At 37.4% G+C, this 11,153-nt stretch overlaps 2 protein-coding genes across 2 annotated transcripts; both read right to left on the reverse strand.

The window, feature by feature from the left end:
• Nucleotides 1-2,196: 2,196 nt before the first annotated feature.
• Nucleotides 2,197-7,074, reverse strand: LOC117917040 (josephin-like protein). The gene is made up of 4 exons (XM_034833267.1): nt 6,847-7,074; nt 5,950-6,410; nt 4,904-5,027; nt 2,197-3,451 (listed from the first exon to the last, which is right to left on the reverse strand). The coding sequence occupies exons 1-4, from the start codon at nt 6,934-6,936 to the stop codon at nt 3,002-3,004; spliced, it is 1,125 nt and encodes a 374-aa protein (XP_034689158.1). The 5' UTR covers nt 6,937-7,074; the 3' UTR covers nt 2,197-3,001.
• Nucleotides 7,075-9,623: 2,549 nt separating this feature from the next.
• LOC117916177 (protein SRC2-like) lies at nt 9,624-10,896 on the reverse strand. Its single transcript, XM_034832074.1, has one exon. It carries the CDS (start codon nt 10,831-10,833, stop codon nt 9,886-9,888), a length of 948 nt encoding a protein of 315 aa, XP_034687965.1. The 5' UTR covers nt 10,834-10,896; the 3' UTR covers nt 9,624-9,885.
• Nucleotides 10,897-11,153: the final 257 nt, after the last annotated feature.

An 11,153-nucleotide genomic window follows, 5' to 3' on the forward strand; every position in this document is an offset into this window, starting at 1 on the left:
AAATAGATAATTATAAAGAATAGAATTGATATGGTAAAAAAAAAAAAAAGCTTTTATCATTAATAAAATAAGGAAAAAAAATGATATCTTAAACATTATAATTGTTAACAAAAGAAAATAACATAAAATTTAATATTATTTATATACATAATTTGAAAATTTTATAGAACTCATTATTATCATTTTACAAAATAAAACTTTCTAAAAATATATTAAAATTAAAAATACTATGACATTCAAAGAAAATTAACAAAAACATTAGGATAAAAAAAGGAAACAAAAATAGTATGATCAAACATAGAAAAAAATGGCTTTTTAAGTTATAATAATAATAGTAATAAATGACTAATATAATACTAATTAAATTATTAATCAAAACCATGTATACATAAATAAAAAATAAAGAAAGAGATAAGATTTTTAATATGATTCGATCATAAATATGATTTCTATGTCCACGAAATACACCAATATTAAATAATTAATAAATTAAAACAAATTTAGAAAAAAAAAATCTCTTAATTACGATGGCATATTTGTCAATCAAACATGTCGACCCCAGAAGCTAATGGGTAGGTCAACCGTTGGTATCCTAATCGATGCACAATAATACTAATTCAGGGTCACAATCCAACATAAATTAATGGGAGTGTTATATTTATAATGACTTTTTAATTATAAAAATATGAGATAGTATCCAATGAGATGTACTCTATGACATTAGGGTATGTGCCAGAAATGTTTTAGGATCAGATATTGTCACTCACGTGACATGGTAAATACCTAAATTTTCACTAAAAAAAATTAAAAATAAATAAAAAATGTAAAAATAAAAATGATAAATTATCTGCTGCAACTGTAGGCTAGCTGTTGGATGGTGGACCAGTCTGTGGATTGCATCCTCCACACCCCACGTGGTTCTGAGATCTGATGAAACTGCCCCATTTTCCTACAATACCTTCAATTTCCTCTTGTACCTTTGAATTTTAAATTACTATTTTCTTAAACACCCAGAGTACAATCCATGCAGCACGGATTTCACGGATGGGATAAAATCAACCACTCAGTGCTGTCAGTGCCATAGATAGATCATATATATATACATATTTAATTTTTTATTTATTTTTATTTTTTTGTGGTAGGTTTATAAACATATGGTGTGCATCCCACCGTACTTTCACATGGACTGTATTAATGAATTAAATATGAATGTCCAACCCAAAGAATTTCTACAAATTTGATCCTAAAATAGAAAGCTAAAATGACAAAAATAGACTCATCTGTTAATATTTAAATTATAAAATATTAACAAATTTATTCCCTTTTACATGTGCATGGAAAAGGAAGGTAGTCTTGGTCTCTCCTCAATTCTATTAAAATTTATTTATATTATTATTATTACTTTTTAAAATTTACCAAGAAAATTATAATATTTAATAATTTCCTTCATTTCATTTAAAATATTTTTTAAATCATAAGTTCTATAAATAAAATTAACCAAAACAATTTTAAAAAGGTTATTTGATTTAAAAATCAATAAAAGTCCAATTTTTGAAATATAATCTTTTGTCTTTTTTTAATCTTATTTTGATAAAAATACCCTTATTATTTTCTTATAAAAATAAATTTTTATTTAAAAACATATATGTAAATATTTGAAATAGTAAAAGATATTTATATTAAAAATGGATTACTCATCCCTTCTAACTAAATATTTCAAAAAAAAAAAAAAATCAATTAAAACAGGCCTCAATTGATATATTGAGAAATTTTCTCTTTCCTTATGTTGTGGTTATTCCTAAAATAGTAATAATTAATTAAGGATATTAAAGTTATTAAAAATATCAAATACTAAAATTGATTCTATTAATTAATTTTCTGTCTTATTTATTGTATGTTTTGTGTTTATCTTTAAAAAAATGACTTTAAATCACAAATCTCCTGTGTCCATTCCATGAGAAGAGAGGACTTAATCTACAAGTACAAATCTTTTCCATATATATGCATCTTACCATCCATAATCATTCAGATATGATTGAATTGGTGTGGCCTAGAGTGGAAACTTGGTCTCCCTGACTCTCTAACACTAAAAACCCAAATGTATACTGACAAGGCTTATATAAAATGACCTACAAAACTCTCAAAAAAATCAATAAAATTTGCATCTTTCTTGGGTTTTTCTTCCTTTGGCTGAAATTAAAGGCATAGATCAATAATTTCTCATAAGCTCAACCTTGAGAAGTATAAAATATGAATCTCCCTCTCATCCAAAAGGAATAAAGGATCACTAGAATCTAGCAAGAAAGTAGATCAAAGACTAGCAAGAGGTTGGGCACATGCCCGAGAAGCTTAGAGAGCGATTAGAAACAGGAGAAGCATGATGTAGAAGAAGACTCAAAATTTTCAAACCAATCCTCTTTTGCTAGGCCCTGAATCACTTGAGAGCTTTTGTTGGTTGCAGACCCAGATCCAAAAGGTGGGTGACCCTCAAGGAAACACAAAAGGACCAGGCAGATGGGGGCCGTGCCTTCCAAAATTATGGCACAGCACAATCACACTATTGTCTTCGCCCTACATGGTACCTAAAAAGCTATGCTTACAGTGTCTGCACCTTTTCAACATTCAGAAACAACCCCATGTGGCTGCTTAATTTGCAGAAGTTTGGAATAGTAATCTTCCCCATGAATTCTTCTTCATTGAGAATTCCAGATTTGTTGCAGTAGGAATCAGTTCATGTGTACAGATAACAAGAAGGTTAGAGTCAAACACTGATCATGGCATGATTGTAAAGAAAAACAGAGAAAAAGAAAAGCTCGTATCAGACAAGTTGTATATCTGCTTATTCAATGATGCAACCAACTGAAACATGAGTGTTCCGAAGTAAAATTATGCCTAGCCTCACTGCAAAGAAACAATGATGGATGCATGTTTTTAATTTTGTCTTTTATCTAAAGAAACAGAGAAAAAAAAATGCTATGGTTGGTGACTTTGCAGTGAGAATCTAGTGAGAATTTGCAGAAACAGAGTTTGATCTGTTGAGAGCGGAGGAGTTGATGAACTCGATGCAATCAGCTATGGCTTCACTTCTGTGAGAATCATCAGGGGCGATGAATTTCTTGGATTTCCCTGATGAAGCAGTCCTGGCTGAAAGCCTCTTCTTCTTCTTCTTCGTGAACACAAACCGAAAGGCTGCGGCCATCTTATCACCAAGGCGCTTGAGAAGTCCCATGGGTGAGAGTACTGGTGTTTTGAACAGCCTGAGTCTGTTATTCCCAGAAGCCCCTTTGGCCTCCTCAGCAGCTCTCTTACAATCCAAGGCAGACCCTCTTTTAGAAGCAGACCCTTTTGGCTTCTCACCTCTCTCACCGAAGAGTCGTCTTTGGTATGTGATGATGGTGTGGTGACTAACAACTGGGCTGTAACTCACTCGTTTGCCTATTATAGCCGACATCTAAAAACTCCTTCGTGTGTGTATGAGAGAGAGAGAGAGAGAGAGAGAGAGAGAGAGATTTGGATGTAGAAAATGTAAGGGGTCTTAACACAGATATTGAGCAATGAATTTGTAGAGGTATTAATGGGAAAGGGAATGAGGTTGATACGGATATAGACAGACAGATATTGAGTTTGCGGGTTTATCAACTCTAAGTTTATTGCACAAAAATAGAGTTTAACCAAAGAGAAGGGTGGGGGGGAAGGTAAAATGAATTTATGAGTGTATTAAATGCCATATTTGACCCAGATACAAAGGGATCACCAAAAGGGGGGAGTGCATAAATGTATTTGTCAATGTATTAAATTTGAGGACACCCAAAACCAAAGAGAATACCCAAAGGGGACCAGATGGGCTCCACCTTTTTTATGCATGCATTCTTTTGGATCATAGATTCAAAGGCAGATGGAGTGTGTGGGAATAAAAAAAGGAAAAATGGGAAAAGAAAAAGGGGAGAAAAGATGAGGGAGGAGTCTGATTTGATGGATTTTGCAGCAATCATTCATGGATTATGGAAAGAGACTTGAACAGAGAAGGAATGAGTGGCTCAAAACAAGGTTAGCAGACTAGGTCTTTGTATGCTATGTAGTCTAAATCTCAACTACTCTTGGGAGATTACAATTGGCATTTGGAGTAATGACCCTAAACAGAGACCTCTTATACATGTGGAAATGTCATTGGAGACAGGGGCTCAAACACACCAGTACCAGACACATTAAAGGCCCTGCAAGAAACAAATGGCAATCCTCTCCTCTCGATTTCATTGACTTATATCATCACTAGAAACAGCTAACACCATTAAATTTGTCTCTCACTCCCTCCAAAGCAGGGCTTGAAAACCAACCTCCGCAACAGTACAAAATTCATAGTAATGACCTCTGAACGTATAGGAGTCTGTTGATCTCTTTTTGTTTGTTTCTTTAGCAGTAAAACAGAAACAATGACAACCCTTTTTGCTCCCAATTAAACATCCAGAGCTGAAGCCTTTTCTTTTGAGAAAAATACTTAAAAGTGACAAAAGAAATCAAGGAGCTTCTCTGCAAGATCACGGATGAGAGAAAGACGGCTATTATTGTACGTTGTTGTGGGGAACAATGGACTGCCGAGTAAGGTGCAAGTTTGAACAAATTTGGAGGAATGGGCCTATCTGAGGATTATTAACTGAATCAAACAAATGTATCCAGAAGAAAAAAAAATCCAAAAGAAATAAGAGTTGGTTCAAGAAAGGAAAGTAGGAAGGATCCATTAGAAGACAAGGAGGTAAAAGGTAGACGACAAACCTGTCCAACCTTCTGTTTGTGTTCATTGCTTTTTCCTTGCTCTTGATTCCCAATTAGATACCAGAGGTGGATGGTCCACCCAGAGATGAGGTGAATATTTTAGGGAATCGATCTCTTTCCTTGAGTAAGTTACCTTTTCCTTTAGCAAAAGGGGGGTTGTAAGTGAATCATCTTTGCAGTAATCTGTTTCAGAGATAACCCAAATGCATATAAAATCTACTGTATCTGGATCTTCCACGCTTAAAGTCATGTATCTCCTGAAATCTCTATGCAAAAACTCTTCACCTAGGCTAACTTATTGGTACAACTACATCACTATCAATGGAAATTCCAAACAAGAAAAGGGGGAAAAGGACAATATAGCAGTAATTGAGCTAGGATGAAATACTTCTGATTGTGCCTTTTGAGCTTCAAATGTTAAACTGTAAAGCATAATGGTATGGGCTTTCTTCCAACATGTTTCATACAGATCAAGAGAACTAAAGGAAGTAAAAGGCCATCTTAAACCAATTTACTTCGGAGACTATACACATAATAAATCCTATACAACACCATATGAAAATTGAAGTCAAAACACAGCAAGTAGAGTCTAATTGAAACAAAATTGTAAGGACCAGAACTGTACCAAAACTAGAAGCCTTGTCATGGTGGCTCGGAAAGAGGACAACAGGAGCCAGTTTCATTTTTAATTTGGCGGAGGAAAGAGGAGGTGTCAGCAGTACTCTTCTGGAAGAGCTTCTTTACATCATGTGCAACATTGAGGATGCCAGAGTAATTGATGAGATATGGCCTTCCACATTGGAGTTTCACCTTCTTCTTCTTCACCCAGTCATTATTTGCTTGCAATTTCTACCTGCACCAAAGTTCTAGTAGAGGACAAACTATAATTGCACGATTGTTACACAACATCACCACTCCCACCCCCCAACCAACTCAAAGAACTTTACTCATTTCAAAGCAATGCAAAACCCACAGAATTGCTTCCTAATAGTGCTTCATGAATTTCAAGTATCTCAATAAAAATCAGAAGTATGAGTAAGCAGAGAACAAATGAATGAAACTGAATTCTCTAGAAACTTCTTCATTCCTGTATACTATGGTTACTTTTACAAGCCAAGTATATAAGATACAAATTTGAAAGTTCATCATAGCCCACATCTTAAAGAAACTAAAACTCACTCTTTACAATTCATGACAAGAAAAATCTCTCCACCACCATCAATGATGCAATCCAAGAATTTCTTAACTTCTTCAACATCTTTAAAGGATTGAGGAGACTTCAGATCACTATCCAAATTATACCAAACCCCACCCATCTTTCTCAATGTAAACCAATGCCTACCATTCCAAATCCCACCAAACCGTCTAACTGAGATGTTAAGCATAATACCCATTAAAGTATCTTCAGCACCATCAAGATCAATCGAAGAAGCACCATTACGGCGATCATGCCAAATCACACTTTTCCCTTTCCCTTCCAAGGCTGCAGTTAGAACGTTTATGTCGTAGTTTCCAGTGATCATATTGTGATGAGGCTTGAATAACACAGATAATGGTGTCCATGTTTCCTTATTTGGGTCATCAAGACTGAGCTTTTCGGCTATGGCATTCAGCTTTGCTCTAGTGAATATGTCCTTCTCCTAAAGTACCATGCATTTGTTAGAACCATGTAAAATCATGAAACGAATAAGGACAAGCTAATACAAATTTGATTGAGAATTTTGATTTTGTGGCAGTAAGAAAATATCTCCTTTACTGTTCATTTCATCTGTCTAAAATTTTGGGTTCATGCAATTTCAATTCAGTATGAATTCTTGGTATATAAAGCAATAAAACAGTGGAATTGGGAACTCCAAGACTTCAATTCTGTACTAACACGACCTATGTTTGGTTTCTGAGAAGAATGGAGGAAGTAAAGAAAAAAATAATTATGAATACAATCAGTAGGGTGGGTTCAGTGGAGGGTTTTTGTTTTAATTCCCCAAATTTTTGTTATTATGCTTCATTCCCCACTGTTTTCCCTGCAGCCAAACGGACCAAGGAAAAAAATTAACAGAAATAGGTTTGAAAAAACACCTGAAACAGGTTATTGAGAGCATGCAAGAGGCAGTACTGTAATCTTTGCCTTTCGTGATAGATCTGCGTCGTGTCCTCTGCCGCCGCCATTTTCAATTTCCTTTGAACAAATCGCCGAGAAAATCGGGAATTTGGATAACACCGAGAAAATTAAGAAATTTCCAGTCGTTCAAAACTGGTCCTCAGGGAAAAATCACCATTTTCTAGGGCTCTAGGGTTTGGGTGGGTCCGAGGAGCGATGATGGAGTCCTCCAGAGTTTGCAGAACTCAGGCCTGTCTTAGCTGATGGGCCCAATTCAGAATAAGCCCAAAATTCGGCCCAACATTTTTGCCTACATAGTTAGCATAGCCCAATTGAGAATCCTATGACCCACTAAGGAACACTTCCTTTTTAACATCTTTAACTCTTTATTTATTTATTTATTATTTTTATTATTAAAAGAATTATAACTGGAATTTTTTTTGAAAATTACAATGACACCACCTTACCAGCATTATCACCATTGTGAATTCAACTTAGGACCATTCTGCTTGTCATCATTGCGACGGGGAGTAGAAAACTTTTCTAAACCCTATATCACCATGATTCATCACAGAGAGCAGCTCTCAAGGGAGAGTCAAATGGAAAACCCACTTGTTGGGGGACCCACAAGGTAGTTGTGTTTCAACTTACACTACGCCATAATTAGAAGGTTGATTGGAGTTATGTTTGTTTTAGGAGCTACGTTTGTTTTCAAATGAATAGATGTCATCCACTGCAGTCTGCACCACACTCATCAACTTTTCTTCACGTTCACTTTACCTTGTCAGTACAATTGTCATATCTGTTCCCAAATCTTCCACATTCAAGACAAATGAATTGAAATCCTCCATACTCCATCACTGCCAGCCATGTGGTTTGAATAATTTCACTATGGAGAATGCTATCTGCTGACAGCTACCCAAGGAAAAGTTCAAATATATATTAAAGCAGAGAGAAAGAGAGAGAGAGAGATGCAAGCGTAGCCGTGTAGGAGAGGATTTGGGCATGTTTCAAAATTGTGAAATCTGATTTTCTTCATGACAATGATCCCCTCCCTTGCTTCCAGAGAAAGAAAGGGAAAAAAAAAAACATTAGCTCTCCTTGTTGTGGAAAACCTTAACCAGTGCTATCCAATGGATTACAAGTCCATTTGAGCAAAAGTTTTTAAGTAATATGATCAAATAAAGAAGCCCAAGCTTCTATGATGCAGATATGATGCAACATCTCTCTTTGCTTCCAAGTAGGTTCCTATTTGTTGTTACTTCAGGTTTAGGCGAAATTCCAAAATAGAAAAGTTTTCCAAGGTCGAATGACAGGAGTGAAATCATATATTTTCATCTTAGTGCTCTTATCTCAGGCCCAGCACCTTCAACCCAAGCTACAGGGGCTGTTCTATCCCCAAGTTATCAGGTATTAATCTTAACCACTAAGAAAAAACAATTGTCTTACACCAGCATAATTTTCAACCCATCTAAAAGGGTCCTCTTCTATCATTCAATCATTCAACCCTTCCCCACCCAAGCCTTTATGATGCCTAACTATTGCAATTTCTGGATTATTATATGATGATTTTTTAACTTTTCATATATAGAAATAGATAAACTAAAAACGACATCTCTTGTGCCTCCCCACCCAAACCTTTATGATGCCTAACTATTGCAATTTCTGGATTATTATATGATGATTTTTTAACTTTTCATATATAGAAATAGATAAACTAGAAACGACATCTCTTGTGCCAATGACACCGAAGGAATACCAAATGAATGGAATTGGGATATGGATGAAATATAATAAAATAGCGTCACTTTAAGGTTCCTATGAAAGGGGGAATGGAATGGAGCCGCTACAAGGAAGCTCTGGGAGTTGGCTCCATGAGAATTGCTTCTGCACTTGAAAATCACGGCTCTTATGAGCTAATCACCAGTATCCTGTCCAGCCATTGACAAACAAAATCCAAATTTGTCAAAACAAACTTGTTAGAAGCCAAAAATTCACTTTTTTTTCATCATTCTTCCATTCATAACTCCTTTATCAACCCCAACCAGCACCAAGTTCATCTTCTAAACACCATCCTCTTTTTTTTTTTTGTTAGAAAGGACCATCATCTTTCTTCCTTGAGCATGTCTAAACCTTATCTTATATACTTGCTACTGATCACAAGCTATGAACAAAAAAGGAATGTGCAAAACAATCTAAAGCACATTGGATGGAGTGGAAAGGAAAGCTTATGATACAAGGTCTCCTTTTAGCATCTTCCAATAGCCACTGGCTCCAGAGAATCTTAAAAACCACAAGAGAATCAACTACGAGTGAAATTCTAAGAACACAGATTGTAGCTCTAAGGGAATAAATTTGACCTAGACAAGGTGGAAAATGTTCTCATAAACTTAAAATGAACAACCAAAAGGCTAAACTTTCACATACCAAACCTGAAGTTAATTCATCAGAAGCCTTCTCCTAAGCTGCAAATCATGAGAAAATCTCCAGTCTCTTGCTCACTCCTCCAGCTCCAAGGACATAAGAGAAATGTTTGATCGGGCATTGATCCATCCAACAATAAACCAATCCTATTAATTTGATCATAAAAAACTCCGAGCATTGACCCACTCAAACAATAAGATTACTTCTGCATACTGCATAGACAATTGACTGGCGATCACTGACAACAGACGGCACCCCAAATTCAAAGTAAATGCGTGTCAATCACAAAATTCTCCATGAACAATTCAAGAAACTAAAAAACATAACGAAATACAATCAAAGCAGGAAATTTTAGTAAACCAAATTCATTCCTCTTAGAACATGAAACACGCACATTGCAGAGGTTCTCAGAAGGCCCAAATTCTCCAACATCCATTAGAAGAATAAAGGATAACCGACAAGAAGATAGATAATCATAGATTATGTACAAATATATATTCAGTAAAAGCCACAAACCCAACACTGTCAACCAATCATTTGCAATTTATCATCTCATCAGAGTCCAAAACCCGATAATTCAGTTCCTCCTTCCTTCAATACTCACTGCGATGATAATCACTGTAATCATCCCTTGCCGCCAAGTCATTTTCCACTCTATCTGCAGCCTTCTCCTCCTCGTACTTGATCCCTTCCTCCAAAGCTAGCCCCCCGAGTGCACCGGCAACAGCGCCGACGGCCAAACCAGTGCCGAGACCCATCTTCCCACTAGCCTTTGGCTTGTGTTCGTACGCCGAGTAATCCACCGGCGCCGATGGCCCACCTGGAACGCCGTAATTGGACGGTCGATCGAAGAACGGCCTAGGCGGCGGTACGGGTGGCTGCTGCGAATAATAACCATAGTACCCAGAATATGGGTCGGAGTACCCGCCGTACGAGTACGGCGCAGCGGAGGATGGGGCCGGCGCCGGAGGGGGAGGATGGGTGGTGTAGGGCGAGGACGAGAATCCCCTGTAGTCGCGCGCAGGAGGGGGAGGGGGAGGGGCACTGGAGTAATAATAGCTCGATTGGGGGGCAATATGGTAATCTGGCGTCGGTGGCGGCCTCTCACGGAGGGCGAGCTTTATCCGGATCTTGCCGTTGGGACGGCCGGAAGGACGTCGAAGTTCAAGCGTCCTTATGGAGTTGGCTGACTCGTCCGAGTCAACCAGGTCCTTGATCGGAAATCGAAGAACACCCACAAGCGGTTTGGGGGTTTCGGAGGGCTTGGAGTGAAAAATCTCGAGAGTGAAGACGGAGTCATAGGGAGGGGTGTTGATGGGGATGGAGAAGTGCTCATTCCAAACCGGCCGAGTTGATCCACAGTCGTCGGGTTTGGTAGCAAATCGGCGTTCCGGGTCAACCCAGAAGATGGCGTAGGGTTTGAGGTCCCCGTTGCGCCAGTTGACGTTTTTGAGATGCTTTGCGGAGACGATGGTGACATCGAGGTCCATAAGCTTCGACTGCGGCGGCGGCGGCGGAGGCTGAATTCTTGAGGTGGCCATGGCGGGATTTGGTGGTGGCGCTGTGGTGATTAATTCGGAGAGATTAGGAGAGAAAATCCGAGTAAAAGCTGAAGCAATATAGCCTTATAGGTTCAGAAACATGGTAAAGTTTTTCACCCTCTGAGGCATGTAATATCGGTGCCTTTATTTTTTGTGACGACGCGTGGAAGTCCGTAGGGTAGTTTTGGTTTATTGTAGTTGTTTACAACAGAAAAGGATAATTCAGTTTATTCACAAACCATATTGGGCCGAAAACCTATAACTGGACTGACCATCTTATCAATAGTAGCTGGATGGGCCTATCAGAAAGAAAATAGATT

This window comes from Vitis riparia, chromosome 6 (genome assembly GCF_004353265.1).
Source record: "Vitis riparia cultivar Riparia Gloire de Montpellier isolate 1030 chromosome 6, EGFV_Vit.rip_1.0, whole genome shotgun sequence".
Classification (NCBI taxonomy): domain Eukaryota; kingdom Viridiplantae; phylum Streptophyta; class Magnoliopsida; order Vitales; family Vitaceae; genus Vitis; species Vitis riparia.